Here is a 15,967-nt window from a genome sequence, read left to right on the forward strand (position 1 = left end):
GGAGAGGGTGGCTGAGCGTCCATCTTTGCTCTTCTAGACCATTTCTGCCAGCATCGGCCAAGCTCTCCTTTTTCATCTTCCTTTCTTGGGATTTCCCTTCCTGGCCCTCAGCCGCTTCATTGCTGGGCAGTCTTGGGCCACTCTGACGCTCCTCCTCCTCGCCCTCCTGCAGACCAGGGGGAAAGCGGTGCTGATCCCAGGCTGTGGCAAGGGCTTCGAGCAACTTCATCGCAGCCACAGGGATCCTGACCCCCGAAGGCATCGAGGCCGAGCGCATGGGGCCAGTGAGGCTGTCCGGGCAGATGAAGGAGAGGCCAACTTCCAGGAGAAGCTCTCTCGGATGAAGGGCTTGGCGCACAGCGGCCTGCAGGGCATCTCCCTAGTCCTGGATGCCCTGACCGAGGCCCTCGCCACACGCCACCCCTACAGCCGCTACACCCCCACGGAGGCCTCCTGGTGGCTCCTTCTGCAGGCCGCCACCCACTTGCCCACCGCCCTGGCCGACCGGCTCTCTTTCGGCCCCAGGTCAAGTGTGGAATCCGTCCTGAATCCTGTCCAGGTGAATGAAAATCAATCATAGCAGCCAAGATAGCCAGGTGATTGGGGGGTTGGAGGGGGGATCCCAAATCCATTGAGACAATCCCTCTCAATCAACGGGACGGAAAGGGTCATAAGACAGAGCCACGCCCTGAGCTTCCAGAACTCTCCCTAAGACAAGATGCTTAGATGGGGGGGGTGGGGGACGGCACATTTTAGCAGAATAAGAGAGCTGGCAGGAACCTTGGAGGTCTTCTAGTCCAACCCCCTGCTCAGGCAGGAAACTTCTGGAAGATGTTGCAAACCCTAATTTGCCTGGTTCACCCTGGAACCCCAAACACCATCCGGCCTGGCTTGATGTTGGGAATCCACACAGCTGGAAACATCCTGAAGGGAAGCCGCGATGGGACCGGAGTTCCCTCAGACAACGTGCCTTGCGTATGTGGCCCAAACTCTATATATAATTTCAACTGGTTTTAATTAAATTTTTGGATTTGAAGTTTGCCCTTCCCCGCCTCCTTGCTGGAGCCTCAGTGCAGCACCTGTTTCTGCCCTGATGCCATTCGTGCCTTTTTAGATTCCCCTTCCGTCCAAGAGATGCGGTCAGAAATTCCCTCTTGCAGGTGGAGCAGTTCTTCTGTTTTATAAAAAGTTTTTTTTTTAATTTTTAATTTACAAACATAAACATTCCTTCTGTCCATCTGCAGCAAGTCCTTTGGTTACAAACATCTCTGCACAACGTTGTTCACCATTTTCCATTCACATTCATATAACATTGTTTCACTAAGCTTAATATTATAGTATATTAAACGTTTAAACATTCTAATGCTCTCCGTTACACAATACACACAGACGCACAATTATCAGCTGGAGCAGTGCTGTATTCCACACACTGAGCGCATCCCACAAGGTGCTGATGTGACACAATCTCTTGCTTCACACAGGACGAGCCACGAACGGCCAGGATTGGCACCACCTGAGCCAACCGTTCTGACCTGGCCAGGCCAGCTGGGCAAAGACGAGATCCAAGTAAGGGCCAAACTTGCCTTAGGATGAAACTCAGCTTCCCTTTTCCACCGGGGGGGGGGGGGCTCTCGGGGACCCCTTTTCAGGCAGGCAGCCACCCGGTGCAGGTGGCACCAGAGCCAGCAGGGCAACTGGGGAGCCCAGAAGCCCCTCTTGCGCCTCCCTGGGGGCTCAGCACCGGCAGGGGTGTCTCTGCTCTGTTGGCACGTGGAGGGCGGGGGGGGGGGAACCAGGCCTAGCTGGGGACTCCTTTGGCATGATATGACAAGCTGGGTTACTCAGGCAGCCCTTGTGGGGCTGTTGGGTGCTTGGGGAGTCAGTGGAGGATACCCAAGAGGGTGAAGCCTGCTGTGCGAATCCCGCCCCATGGCCCACTCTTGTTCCCTGTTTGGCATCGGCCTGAGGAAGGCAAGTGCAACTCTCCTCACAACCTTCATGCACAGACTGGGCCTCCCCTCGCCAGCTCAGGGGGCAGAGCAGGTCCCTCCCCCTCCATAGCGGCCACCCTGGGGCCTGCACCTCCCCAGGGTGACGACCCAGGCTGTGTTGTTGCTAGGAGACCCCGGCCAGCTGGTGGCCAAGGAAGGGCCATAAACCCCCAAGGCCAAAGTCTGCTTCCCTCCCGGGGAAGCGACAGCAATGCCCTCCCCCCCATCTTCCCTGGGGAGGGAGAGGGTCCCTGCTCGGTCCCTCAAAGCTTTGCAGGCGGAGGGGACCCAGGGCTGCCCCACTGACGCCGTCTCCAGAGGGGCCTGGAAAGGGCAAGCGGCCAAGGCTGGACTCCCACCACCCTCCCTGCAGTGTCCTTGGTGGAGGTTTTGGGCCTTCCCTGCTGCCACTGCCGCCGCCTCCTCCCCGTAGCTGGGGGGGGGGAGGAGCTGGCCAGAGACCCCTGCTGGCCTCCACTGGCCAGCATTTCACACCCAGCTCCTCCACGGTGGGGACATTTCAGAGAAGGGGGGGCGTCTCCCAGGCTGCCCCCACCCACCCATGCACACCCCGGTCTCGGTCTGTGCAGCTGCCACTTTAGGCACAGCCTGTTGCACCCCGGTTACAGCGCCCCTCCTCAGACCTTGATCTAGCCTGGCAGACCCTTTGATGCCATGTGCCCCTCCCTGCCCTGCTAGGGGAGGAGGGTCTTCTTTGCCACAGGCAGGGAGCGTGAAGGGCAGTGGGTGAATTTCCCTGGCTTTGTGGCCCTCCCTCCTCCCAAAAGTCATCACCCTCCTCAAGATGGGAGGGGAGAAGAAGATGAGTGATGATCGATGGCTGGTAGGTAAATCCGTCTGTCCATACGTCCAGCTCACTTTGGTTTGGTTCCTTTCTGCCTTAAAGGTGATGGTGTCCAGAGAGGGAGGGAAAGAGTGGGGGGGGGGAGAGAGAGAGACTGCTAGAGGCTCCCAGGAGGAGACTCAGGCTGGCTGGATCCCGGCCCATCAGGGTGGGCAGCAAATGAAACGGGGTTCAAGCTGACTTTGAATGCGAGGGATACAAGGAAAAGTGTGTTCCTCCTGTAACACACCAACAATGGTTCCAGTATAATAAGGCCTCGCTGGCTCTTCCTGACAGTGTAATCGGAGAAGTGGAGGGTGCCCACGTCTGCCAGGCCGAGAGGGTTGAAGCTGCTGAACTGAAGCTCCTGTTTGCCGAAAATGGAAGAAAGTACATGCAAGGTGTCATTGTACAGAATTAGATGCTATGTAGCCATAACCACATTCTTTCTAGAAAGCCAAGGTAATCCTTTGTCTCTGCACCTCTGCACCTGACCAGAACTGGATGGGTGAAACTGCCAGCATGGCAGTGGGAGATTGGACCGTGGGAAGGACTTGTGGGTGTATGTGGGGGGGAGGGGGCAAGTTCTTGAACTTTCAACTGGGTGGGGAAAACCGGGAAGCCTTCAGATTCGGGTTTCCCCAGATGAGCCAACGTGGCTCTCTTAATCAATTGGGACTCTGAGCAATACTTTGACTTGGAATCTGATTTAATTTTGGATGCTATTTGGAACCCTGACACAAGACAGGATATACCTATCACTTGGAAGGGGATGAGCCTGCCCTGCTGTGGGGTCTGGGACCCTCTTTCCTCTGGCTGAGGGTCAGGCCGGCCCCAGCCCGCCAACCTCTCTGTTCCACTGGGCTGCCCATGAAGCAGGTGCCTGGCAGGGCACTACGTGGCAGAGAGCAACCTTGGTCCCTGAGAGGCAGGAGAGCGTCCTTCTGCACCCTGCTTTTTCTGCACAGGTGGGAGGGCGGCTCCTGCGGCCTGGCCTGACCCCCACCACTCGGGGTGGCAGGTGAGTTTGGGGGCAAGGGAACCCGATTATTCCCCTTTGCTCACAGCTCTGCACCAGGCCTGACGCAAGCCTTCCCCGCAGCTGATGGGAAGGTGAGCCGGGCAGGGAGGAGGAAAGCTGTGCTGGGCGGGGGCAGGGCTGTCCTTGCTTAGAGGGGCCCCCACCCACAGAAGACCACCATGCCGAGAGAAGGCAAACTCGGCATAGTAGGCATAGGTTTTTCCCACCAGTTGCTCCCTGTCAAGGTTCTGACTAATGACGGATGAAGCTCTCAATAAAGTTATGCGTAAAGAGATCTGACCATCTCAATTGGGTCGGTTGGGTCCGTCCGTCGCAATCTTGACCCTCGCATCCTCCTGCCACCTCGGGGTCTGCGGTGCGAACGTGCGGGTACCTGAAATGCAGTAACGCCACTTTGTGAAAAAGGCAAATTCTGGGTTGAGGATCATCTGGAGGGAGCAGGAGGGTCAGATAGCCAAAGCCACAATTCAAACTGCAGGTCAGCTGCCTCTCTGGCCTCCCTCCCAGTGGGAGAGATTGAGAAGAGCCCCCGGGCAGAAAGAAAAGGGGAAGGGTCTCTGAAAGGCTCTAAGAGAGGCCAGAACTTCTGGGTGTTTCTGGGGAGCCTCGGTCTTCTCCACGGTGCCTTTTCACCGCCTGGCCTCCCGCTGGGAGCCCCCCTCCCCTCCTTTCTCCTTCGGGGCCCTCCGTAGGGACTTCCAGGCACAGGGGAGCCAGCAGGCATGTTTCTTCCTTTGAAAACGGCCTCGTCCGGCCAGGGAGGTTCCGGGCCTGGTTCTGGATGACGTCACAGAACTTCATCCCGCAGAACCCAGTCATGTCACACTGCGGAAGGCAGCCTGTTCCACAGGGCAGGTTGGAGCCAACGGTGGCTGCTCTTCCTCGTGAGTAAGTCCAGGCCGTGTTGCTATGATGACCTCAGAGAAGGGGCCTGGGGGCTGGTTCTGGGTGAAACACCCCCCTGAGGAGAAGGGAGGGGGAGCGTGGGTGTATTTCGGTTGTCCTGCAGAGTCCCCTTCCTGATCTGGGCTGCCTTGGAGAGGCTGCCGCCACTGCTGTGGGGAAGAGTGTGGGGTCAGATCACCCCAGCTGCCCCCTTCAGGCCTGCAGAAGGTGACCAGGGAAGGAGGGAGCAGCTCGAGGCGGCTCTGCAGAGAGACCCACCGGCCCGGGGCCTCTTCCTCCCTCCCGGCAGCCACCTGCCTGGGCTTCTCCAAGCCGAGCAGAGAGGATGATGCGGCTGACGCAGAGCAGGGCGGCCTTGGACAGGTGGAGGCAGCTGTGGAGCAAGTCGGTGGCCAAGTCCCCGATCAGGTACTAGGGCTCAGCCGCCACGGAGCAGCCCAACACCTGACCCCCAGGTGCATTTAGCAGGCCCGTTGGTCAGAAAGATGGGGCTCCTGACCCTCCAGAGGCTGACAAGGCTCTCCTCCTGCTGGGGCCTTGCCTGGCAGGGGCAGTAGCAGAAGGGGCGGAGGGGGGCCAGCCAAGAAGCCGTGTTGCCAGGAGGCAGCCCCCTCCCCTGGAGAGCTTCCGTGGGCCAGCCCTTGTGTGCAGAGGGTAGGGGGAGGGTGCGGCCCTGCCCTTCCCTCGGCCCTGCTGGCAAAGGAACAGGGGCGCTGCCAGGGAAGGCTGGCCAGGCTTGGCAGGACAGATTGTGGGAAGACAGTGGCCGGTGGAACAGCCCCCTGCATTGGCTTGGGAGGGGAGACGGAGTCCAGCCTGCAGAAGCAGCCATGGCTCAGTAGTTTCCGCCCTGTGAAATTTGTTCCAAGGCTGCACCCTGCAAAACACGCGGGAGCCCGGGTTCACGTAACACCTGGGCCTGGCTTTTGGGGGGCTCCCCATGAATGAAAGCAAGGCAGTTGAGCCAAAATGAATCTTCTCCAAGAGGTCCCCGGGGAGCAGTGGAGGAAGAAAGGGGTGTCCGGGATCCTGGCCAAAGGCAGGGAGAAGAGCCCCTCCTTGGGGCCTTTAGAGACCACAGGAGGGCCGGGGGCAGTTCGGATCCCTGGGGGAACCGCACTCCAGGCGCTGCTCCAGGGAAGGTGGGCTCCCAGGTCTCCATAGGTGGCCTTGTGCCAACCCTGCCAGGTGGAAATTCTACGTTCTGGGCCGTTCAAGGGGTTGGCAGTGGCCCCTTCCCACCTTCAGTGACTGACGACATCTCCTTTCGCAGGCTGCTGTCTCCTTCCTATTTGGTGACCGACCAGAAAATAAAGTATTCTAGAAACATCCAGGCGGTAGGAGAGACCAACCGACAAGATGGCTGCATCTCCTTTAGAAGTGGCTTTGCGCGTCTAGATTGGGATGGGGAAACCTCTCTGGCTCCTGGCCCAGGGGGCACCATAGCCTCCCCACCTGAAGAGGGACTGGGGCAACCAGCCTCAAGCTCTCTCCTGGGGGGGGGGGCATTTCAGGGCCCTGGCAGTGCCATAGCCGCCTGTGAAGACCCCGTCTGCACCTGCCAGATTCTTTCCCAGCATGCAAACTGCTGCCCGATGAGCCCAACCAAGGGGGGGGGGGGTTCAGGCAGCTCCCATGCGGCCAAATGCTCCAAGAGGGGGAGGGGGCTTGCTCTGCGCTCCCCACCAGCTCAGGGTCCTGAACTTCAGAGTGTGTGTGAGTGAACTCAGCCTTCCGCAGGCCAGGCTAAACAGGAGCATTTCCCCTTAGGAATCAACATCATTTGTGGAAAACCTCTTCAACGGACAGTTGGCGCCTAAAAACCTCCTTCCTTTCCCCACAGGTAGGTAGGTGGGCCCGGGCACAGAGGAGGGTTGCGGAGGGTGCTGCCAGGCAAGGTGGTTGCCCAGCCCCTGGGTGCCCGGGGTTGGCAGTGAACCTCCTGTCCTGGCAGCCTCTCCGTTGCCCTCAGCTCTCTCGCCGGAGCAGGCCCAGGTCTTGCAAGCCATAGTGGACCCCTGCGCCCGGTTCTTCCAGGTAAGGCCAGCGGAGGCCCCCCTCCTCCTGAGCGCCCCCTCCCCCCCGCAAGAGAAAGCCCTGGCAGGGGGGCTCCTCCTTTCTGTCTGAACACCCCGGCAGGAAGTCAACGACGCAGCTGCCAACGAAGAGCTGGGCAGCATCGAAGAGGAGACGGTGGCGGGCCTCAAGTCAATGGGCTGCTTTGGGCTACAGGTGCCGGAGGAGCTGGGGGGCATCGGGCTGACCAACACACAGGTGAGGCTCTTGGGAGACTCCTGGAGGGAAGCAGGGGGCCTCCTTGCCCGTCCTCCCCCAGACACGGGGGCCAGAGACAGCGCTGAGGGTTGGGGGCACCTACCCGCCTCCCACGCAGAAGCAGCAAAGGCAGAGGGAAGACCCCCTCCCCCCCCCGGCTCCTGGGCCAGCAGCCGAGGGCGGAGAGGCTGGGGAGGGCCCTCCCCCTTAGGGATGCGCCAGGCGGGGCGGGGGACAGAAGCCCCCCCCCCCCACAGGACTAAGAGAAAAAGTTCCTTGCAACCCCCGGGGTGTCCTGGTGGGGGGGGGGGTGTCCTGTGCGCCCTCTGAGCTCGGCTGTTTCCTTGCAGACGCTGAAGGAGGGAGGGGGCTGGGCTCTCTGTTTATAAACGGTACAGGTAGTCCTTGACTTATGACCACAATTCAGCCCAACCACTGCCAAGCAAGATAGCTAAGTAGGTTTTGGCCCATTTTACGACCGTTCTTGCCACAAGTGTTAAGTGAATCACTTCAGTTGTTAGTAAATGTTGCTAAGTGAATCTGGCTTCCCCGTTGACGTCACTTGTCAGAAGGTGGCAAAAGGGGATCACGTGACACGGCGGCCGTCATGAATGTCAGCCAAGTGTCCGGATCCTGAGACCACGGAAATGCCGCACCAGAGATAAGAGAGGAGAACGGGCCCAAGTCGGTTTTCTCCTTGTAACTCCAAATGGCCACGAAACAAATGGCAGCCTGAAGTCCTCGTTTTAGGACTGCTTGTTTGTGTGCCTGGAGTTCTTCCCTCTGTATCAACTCGGACAAACAAGCAGGCAGGAAACGGCCGAATCAAGGAACAAGCGAGGAGGAAACAGCTGCGTCCCCAGCAGGGCGGCCGTTGCTGTGTGTAGGCAGAGAGCAGAAGCCCCCCCCCCAGTCAGAGGCAGCCCAGCTCAGAGACCCCCAAGGTCACTGGGGGAGGGAGGGGGCGGGGGGGGCTGATGCGGCCCCCTGTAGCCTCCTGACAGCGTGTTTCTTCCTCCTCCTCCTCCTCCTCCTCCTCCTCCGTGGCAGTACGCTCGCATGGTGGAAGTGGTTGGGATGCATGATCTCGGTGTGGGCATCACCCTCGGTGCCCACCAGTCTATTGGCTTCAAGGGCATCCTCCTCTTTGGAAACAAGAGCCAAAAGGAAAAATACCTCCCCCGGCTGGCATCTGGTAGGCTGAGTGCCACTCCCCCCCCCCAACCAAAGCGGCTGAGCCAGGGGCACCCCAAGCGAAAGGACCAGGCGGAGGGGCAGCTATGCCTGGCATGAGCTGAGCCAGGGAGGGGCAGGAGTGGGCCCAGATCTCAACACACAATGCGCCTGTATGTGTGAATATCTGCTAGGTCTGGCCTCTTGCTCCCCCCCCCCCTAAAAAATCCATGGATGGAGGCAAAAATTAACCCCTCGGGACCCATTTATGAAGGCCAGAGAGCCGCAGGTATTAGGAGGGTGGGGAGGGGTCTTTGGAGGGTATAGGGAGGGACGGCCCTTGGCAAGGCTGCCTCCCCTCTCTTGTCCCAGGTGAAGCGTGCGCGGCCTTCTGCCTGACCGAACCATCGAGCGGCTCGGACGCAGCCTCCATCCAGACGGTGGCTGAGCTCAGCCCCTGCGGGGGCTTCTACACACTCAATGGGAGCAAGATCTGGATCAGGTGAGGAGCAGGAGTGGGGAGGGGCTGCCGAGCTGGGCAGGGGAGGGGGGGATCTATGCCATGGGTGGTTCCCAAGCTGGTCGCTGGGCTCCGTGGCTGGTGGCCGGCCGTTAGCCTGGGCCACCTCACTTCCCTTCCAGCAATGGGGGCACGGCCGAGGTTTTCACGGTGTTTGCCAAGACTCGCATCAAGAATGTCACCACGGGGGAGGAAACGGACAGGATCTCGGCCTTCATAGTGGAGAGAGCCTTTGGGGGGGTGAGCAGGTGAGTCGAGGGGGCCCTGGGAGAGGGAGGGGCTGCAGTGGCCCCAGTGGTCAGCCCTGGGCGAGTGGCCTTCCTTCCCCTCCCTCACCGTCCCCTTCGGTGTGGGAGGGGGCCGCTGCCGCTGCAAGCCCCTTATCTATCTGAGGGAGCGGGTGGGCTGCCCAGCAGAGCCAGCTCTGACGGGCAGCTGCAGCCTGCCTCGCTCCCTCTGTGCCCTGCAGCGGCCCTCCGGAGCAGAAGATGGGCATCCGTTGCTCCAACACGGCTGAGGTGCACTTTGAGGACGTGAAAGTGCCCGCGGAGAACCTGCTGGGAGGACTCGGCAGAGGCTTCCAGGTGGCCATGCACATCCTCAACAACGGCCGCTTCGGCATGGCTTCGGCACTGGCCGGCACCATGCGCGGAGTCCTCCTCAAGGCGGTATGTTGGCAAGGAATCTGCGATGCCTGCAGCGGGGGGAGGGGGGGCTGGGCCAAGAGGACCCCAGCCTCTCAAGGTTCCTCACTCTGGGTCTGCGCAGGTGGATCACGCGGCCGACCGGCAGCAGTTTGGAAAAGCCATCAGCCGCTTTGGGGTCATTCAGGAGAAGCTGGCACACATGGCCATGCTGCTCTACGTGACCGAAGTGAGTACGGCCGGCCAGGGCCTTCTTCGGTGTGTCCCCCCCTCCCCGGTCCCTCAAATGGTATAGCCTCACCTGCAAGATGGGCTTCAGGTGGCTGCCCTGGACGCTCCCCCCCCCACTTGAGGGGTGGCACAGCCTCGGATGGCAGGGCCCCGGAGTGAAGCTGCCCATCTGCCCCTTGCAGGCCATGGCCTACGTGCTGAGTGCCAACATGGACATGAAGGTGCCCGAGTACAAGCTGGAGGCAGCCATCAGCAAGATCTTTGCCTCCGTAAGTGGGTCTGGTGGGGGGCAGCCCTGCTTCCCAGGAGAGGATGAGCAGCCGCTGTGGAGACTTGCCCTGGTCCCCAGTGGGTGGAGGGAAGTGGGGCAAGGCGGCTGGCACCCTGCTGCCTAAGTGGGCCCCCGGCTGGCTCTGGCCAGATCTCCACGGCTGGTCAAGGGGCCTTCAGCGGCAGCCCCAGAGGCTCTTGGAGCCGCAGCTGGGGATCCTGCTTGGCCATGGGGGCAGTGGGGGCGGGCTGAGCCGGTCAGCCTTGCTATCTGTGTCCTCAGGAGGCGGCCTGGACTGTGACTGACGAAGGCATCCAGATCCTGGGGGGGATGGGGTACATGAAGGTAGGTGCCCACTGGGATGGGCGGGGGTCTCCCGGCTCAGGGCATGGGCTGGCTCCTCCCAGGCCGGGTCAGGGCCCAGCAGGACCCCCTGCAGGTGGCTGCTTTCCCTGGGCAGGAGGCCGGCGTGGAGAAAGTCATGCGCGACGTGAGGATCTTCCGCATTTTCGAGGGCACCAATGACATCCTCCGCTTGTTTGTGGCTCTGTCGGGCATGGAGGCAAGTCAGGCCCTCGTCTAAAGAGGCCAGCGTGGTCCTCTCGGGCAGCCCTTCCAGGACAAGCCTGAAGCCCTGGGATCTCTCCCCAGACACCCCCCCCCCGTGAGAGGCTACTTCTGGGTGGCTCTGGGGGTGCGTGTGGCTGTAACGGAGAGAGCCCCCTTCAGAGTCAGCCTCCCCACGGCTGAGCGTGCAAAAGCCTTTCCGCTCCTTTGCAGTTTCCACAGCCAACCGCTTCCCACCCCCCCATCAGAGGCCTCCCCCTTACAGCCCTGGCAAAGCGCCCCCCCCCCTGCCCATGGTTGCCTGGGTACCCAGGAAGGCTCTGGTCCCTGCCCGCTTGCTGGGCTGCAGTATCCCCCTCCCTGGAGCACAGCCATCCGGCCCCAGCGCCCTGGGTGGGTGAGGGGAGATTGGGGGCAAAACCTGCTCTCTGTTCTCAGTATGCTGGGCAGACGCTGAGCGCCCTGCGCAAGGACCTTTCCAACCCCCTGCTGCACATGGGATCCATCTACAAGGAGGTGGCGATGCGAGCGAAACGGTGAGACTCCCCCTGGGGGACGTGGGGGTCTCCGGAGGCCCCCCAGCAGCCGCACCAACGATGCCCCTGCCTCCGCCAGGGCTTCCAAGGCCTGCTGCTGATTCCCCGCCCCCAGGGCCACGCCCCTATTCAGCAGATGCCCCGCCCCCTTTCTCTCCTGCAGCAAAGTCGGGGTCCCCACTGGCCAGACGCTGCAGGGCCTCGTCCACCCACAGCTGGAAAACTCCGCTGCTCTGGTGAGAGTCCCGGGAGAGGCCCATCGGGGCGGGCAGCCACCTCTGGGCAGCCAAGAGCCTTCCCTGCTCCACGCTCCTCTGTCCGAAGAAACCTCCCATGCACGGGGCCCCATGGAGCCTCCACCCCAGCCCCGTTTCTCTCCTCCCCCTGGAAGGTCACCAGAGCTGTGGAGCTGTTTGGCGAGACCATCGAGGGCCTCCTCTTGAAGTACGGCCCAGCAGTGATGGGTACGGGCCCCGAGAGCAGCGGGTCTGCCAGGCATCCTGGGTGCCCATTGGGTGCCCACTCCTTTATGGCACCCAGAGGCCTCTACTGGATCTCAGGGCTGGCACCACGCGGAGACCTTGGCCAGCCTGATTCTCTCGGGTTGGGGGGGGGGGAGGAATTTGCTGCCCCAGCCAAGGCACAGAGACAGATGCTTCCACTGGGGAAATGGGGGGTGGTGGTCCCCGAGGGACCCACAGCAGCATCAGGAGGTGCTGCAGAGGAGGCTGGAGGGCGGTGCTGGGTGAGGGCTGCCCAGGGGCCTGACCCGCCCTTCCCGGATTCTCTCCAGACAAGCAGTTCCACCTGAGGCGCATTGCAGACGCCGCTATCGACACCTACGCCATGGCCGTGGCCTTATCCAGGTAGGAGGGAGGGGGTGGGGCGGGAAGCAGGTCCCTGCAGAGCCAGCCTCACCCGTCTCCTCCGCCCTTTCAGGGCCAGCCGTGCCCTCTCCCTGGGCCAGCCCACTGCCCAGCATGAGAAGCGCTTGTGCCAGACGTGGTGCCAGCAGGTAAGACGGACAGGTGCAGCTCCCGGGCTCTGCTCGCTTTGGGGCAACGCCGCTTGCCCGGTGGGTTCCTAGTTTTGGGGACCCCCTGCCAGAGCTTTCATCCTCTGCCTTCCGCCCCTTCTCTCTCCCAGCCTGCTGTCTCCTCCCAAGCTATGGGGCAGGAGGCGAGAGGGAGCATGACGGCCCCTGCTTCCTACCCCATCAGTGGGAATTGGGGGGGGGGTGTTAGGCTTCCGCAAAATGCCTGGCGGTGGCCACAGAATCCTCCAGGCGTCTGACCTCAGCTGGGGACCCTCTTAGAGCCCAACCAGACCAGTGCGGAAGACCCACCAGGGACCCTTGCCTAGGCCTCAAAGGAGCAGCCGCCTCACCTCGGATCACGACTTCTCTGACTGGCCTGGAGATGTTCCAGGGTATCCACCCCCTCCCGCTTGATCCAGCACCACTGAGCAGGGGGTCTTCAAAAGAAGGACCGGGGGGGACATGCTAGCAGTCCTCCAATATTTGAGGGGCTGCCCCAAAGAAGAGGGAGGCCAGCTGCTCTCCAAAGCAGTTCTCCGAGCCCCAAAGGTGCTTTTTCCAGGCAGCAACTGGACTTCCTGGTTTTTCTGAAGATGCTTCGCTTCTCATCCAAGAAGCTTTTTCAGCTCTTCAAACACCTTCCAAGGGAAAACAGGAAGTCCATTTGCCTCTTGAAAAAAGCACTTTTGGGACAGGCATCATAACCTGGATGACATAGAATCTCCTTGGGAAAAGCACCTGAAGGCAGGACAAGAAGGAATGGATGGAAACTAATCAAGAAGAGTATCAACCTAGGAGAAACCTCTGGGCCCTCAGAACAATTAATCAGTGGAACAACTTGCCTTCAGAAGTTGTGGGTGCTCCAATGCTGGAGGTTTTTAAATTGGGCACAAGGCCTCTTGCTTGAGTAGAGGGTTGGGCGAGGTCCTTTCCGACTGTGTTAGCCATGGGGATAAAAGCATGGCTTCCACCCTTTTGTGCCAGAAGGGCACCATGGTGAGAAGAGTGGCCAGGTCCTACAGAAACACTGTCTTCCCTTTGGAGTGTCTGTGTGTGGGGGGGTTCCTCGGGGGGCCTGATCCAGGCTTCTCTGTCTGCGTAGGCCTTCCTCCGGGTGCAGGCATCTCTGCAGGAAGCCAAATCCGCCAGCTGGGAGGAGGCCTTCACCAGCATGAAGCTGATCTCGGACGCCATGGTGCAGCACAGGAGCCTCGTGGCTACCCATCCCCTGGGCTTCTAGGGGTTTTGTTTAGCATGGAACCAAATAAAGGCTTATATTATCCTTCTACTAAAGCGGTCGCCTTCACGTGGTTTGCTGATGTCTCTGCCCTCTTGTCCAGATGTGAAAAGCGGACAGCTCTTCACATCTGGAGAACTGACTGACTGGCATTCAAGGTGCACGAAGCCGGTTCCCTCGCTTGACCCGCAAGGAAGCCCAACAAAGGAGGAGTTAAAAGTACAAGGGAGGAAGAGGCTAAAGGTTTTTTTTTAGTTTACTTTAGAATATGATTGATAGAGATTTGTACCCTGTATTTGCTCTGGGAAGTCGGGGGGGGGGGGAAGGTTGGGGGGGGAGATGGGGTGGGTTGGGGGAGGGGAGGTAAATATTTGTAAACGTTTTTTAAAATTTTCAAAAAAAAAGAAGAGCTATATTAGGATAAGTAGATTTTAACATTTACGCTCTATACGTTGCCACTTTAGCCATGAAAGTCAGTTGGGTGACGGCGACAGTCACCCTCACAGGGTGGTTGTTGTGGGGAAAGGAGGAAGGCTGTTATGCTCACCGACTCGAGTTCTTTGTAAAAATTATAAAACCGTGATAGAAATAAATACATTTTCTGTTAGGAGTGAGTTTTGCTTTGCCAGAGCTCTTCAGGTACGCTATGATCTCTTCCAGCCCTCTGATTCCAGGAATTAAGTGGGTGTACTGGAATCGGGGTTGAAGAGGCTGGTTCCTCCAGTTTAACAGCCCCCAGCAATTCCCCAAAACAAGAAGAGGCCGGACTACCAAGCTGAAAGAGGCTTAACTGCCTGCAGGCTGAATTCAACCCAGTCCAGCCGGCTTAGTTGGGTTCAGTGAAAGTCACAGGTTTTGGCCTGTGGGAGTTTTCTTTTAAAAAATAAAAAAATTATTGAATGTTTTAATCTTTAAAAACAGAAAGAAAAACACCACAAAAACAAAACACAACATACATAACAATATGAAGTAATTATACAGCCTTCTGTATCAGCTTTCCTGTTTAGCTTTTATAACTCTCCATTCTGCATTGCCTCCCCATTGCTTTAACCTTGTCCTATAATATGACAACAATAGTGCTAACACTTATAATAATATTGATTACTTATATCACCATATATTTGCATTCTCTATTTTGTTTTGGCTTCTGTTTTCTAGCCATTTATAAATTTTATTCCATATTTTATAAAAATCCAATTCTTCTTTCTTTTAGTTCTATTGTCATTTTGTCCATCTCTGTACATTTGAGTACTTTGCTAATTATTATTTCATCTGTGGGTGTATTATTTCATCTGTGGGTGTATTGATTTTTCCCCCAGTTTTGTGCAAAAGTAATCCTGGCTGCAGTGAGTATGTGTATGATTATGTATTGAGATTGTTTACCCATTTTTTGGGTCTAGTAGTCCTAATAAGAAAGCTTCTGGTTTCAGTTCGATTTTTTGCTGTGTAATTTCTTCCAACCATTTCCGAATTTTGCACCAGTATTTCCTTGTGATGGGGCACGTCCACCACATATGGTAAAAAGTTCCAGACTTGTGGCTACATCTCCAACATTTGGGGGATAAATTTGGGTACATTTTGGCCAATCTCACTGGAGGCAAATGCCATCTATAAAATATTTTATACAGGTTTTTTTTGTAAGCTGCTTTGTAAATTTATAATTTCTTTCCCATAATTTATCCCATTTTTCTAATGCTATATTATGGCCAAAATTTCTTCCCCAGCTAATCATTTCTCCTTTACCGTCTCTTCCTTCATTTTATGTCTTAAAAGAAAATTATGCAATCTAGTAATCATTTTTCCTGCCGTTCCTAATAATATTTGATCTGCTTCCATTTGTTTCTCACGTATTCCGTATTGTTCTCGATCTTTTTTGAATCTTGTTTTAATTTGTAAATAGGGCCGCCATTCCATATTAATTCCTTGTATTTTCAGATCTTGTACTGATTTTAGTTCTCCTTTTTCATCTAAGAGTTCTGCATAACTTACCATTTTGCTGAGATCTATAGTATTTGGGTATGTCGTTGCCTCCATCCTTGATAGCCAGATTGGAATTTTCACACAGTGGAAATTTTTCCTGTTTTCCCCCAGGCCTTAAACATCCCTCTTACTGGGTGCCTCTGGAGGTAGGAATGAGGTTTATATTCTTTCCCTCCCAGAGGAAGCCATGCCAGCCTAGTTGGAGATCAGGGCCTTCTAGCATAAGAATCCTTTTTGTCTTTTAGTTGAATCCAGTCCTTGAGCCATGTCAGGGCTGCCGCCTGATAGTAAGAAAGCTCCCAGTCTTTGTAGGCCAAAGGCCACCCTTGTTTCTACGGTCTTGTAGAAGTTTGTATTTAATACGCGGCTTTTTCGCCTGTGGGGCTTTTCCTCCCGCGCAGGTCTCTCAAGCGTAGTGTGGCGCTTCCCTCGAGCCAGGGCCTTCGTCGAAGGAGGCCTTGCGAAGTAGCCAAGGGCTCCCACAGAGCCCTTCTGCCTGGGTAGTTCTGCGCTCAGTCTCCGCGTTAGGATGGAGGGGAGGGGAGCCGCGTTCCTGGGCTACATGGAAGCCCGGGGGGATTATCCAGGCGGGCCGGGCATGAGCCCTGGGGTGGCGGTGCCCGCAGCTGGCGGCGACCGGGCCTCACGGGGCTCTTGGGCTGCGGGGTCGGGTCGAAGTGACCCTCAGCGGCCGAGTCTGCGGTTGCCCCAGGCG

At 57.8% G+C, this 15,967-nt stretch overlaps 1 protein-coding gene and 1 long non-coding RNA gene across 2 annotated transcripts; one reads left to right on the forward strand and one right to left on the reverse strand.

Annotated features, from left to right (window-relative positions):
- Nucleotides 1–381: 381 nt before the first annotated feature.
- Nucleotides 382–15,631, reverse strand: LOC148043397 (uncharacterized). The gene is made up of 3 exons (XR_015697955.1): nucleotides 15,262–15,631; nucleotides 4,158–4,250; nucleotides 382–3,202 (listed from the first exon to the last, which is right to left on the reverse strand). It is a non-coding gene; the product is annotated as an uncharacterized LOC148043397 (long non-coding RNA).
- LOC106551584 (very long-chain acyl-CoA dehydrogenase, mitochondrial) lies at nucleotides 4,672–13,526 on the forward strand. Its single transcript, XM_014069713.2, has 19 exons — nucleotides 4,672–5,191; nucleotides 6,057–6,120; nucleotides 6,554–6,626; nucleotides 6,756–6,820; nucleotides 6,923–7,057; nucleotides 8,108–8,252; nucleotides 8,603–8,732; nucleotides 8,873–8,998; nucleotides 9,220–9,418; nucleotides 9,519–9,623; nucleotides 9,808–9,894; nucleotides 10,179–10,241; nucleotides 10,357–10,458; nucleotides 10,902–10,999; nucleotides 11,163–11,235; nucleotides 11,391–11,463; nucleotides 11,793–11,865; nucleotides 11,939–12,014; nucleotides 13,138–13,526. Exons 1-19 carry the CDS (start codon nucleotides 5,109–5,111, stop codon nucleotides 13,273–13,275), a joined length of 1,908 nt encoding a protein of 635 aa, XP_013925188.2. The 5' UTR covers nucleotides 4,672–5,108; the 3' UTR covers nucleotides 13,276–13,526.
- Nucleotides 15,632–15,967: the final 336 nt, after the last annotated feature.

Source organism: Thamnophis sirtalis, unplaced genomic scaffold, assembly GCF_051295495.1.
Source record: "Thamnophis sirtalis isolate CommonGarterSnake01/CBP01778 unplaced genomic scaffold, rThaSir2_p1.2 scaffold_11, whole genome shotgun sequence".
In the NCBI taxonomy this organism is placed as follows: Eukaryota; Metazoa; Chordata; class Lepidosauria; order Squamata; family Natricidae; genus Thamnophis; species Thamnophis sirtalis.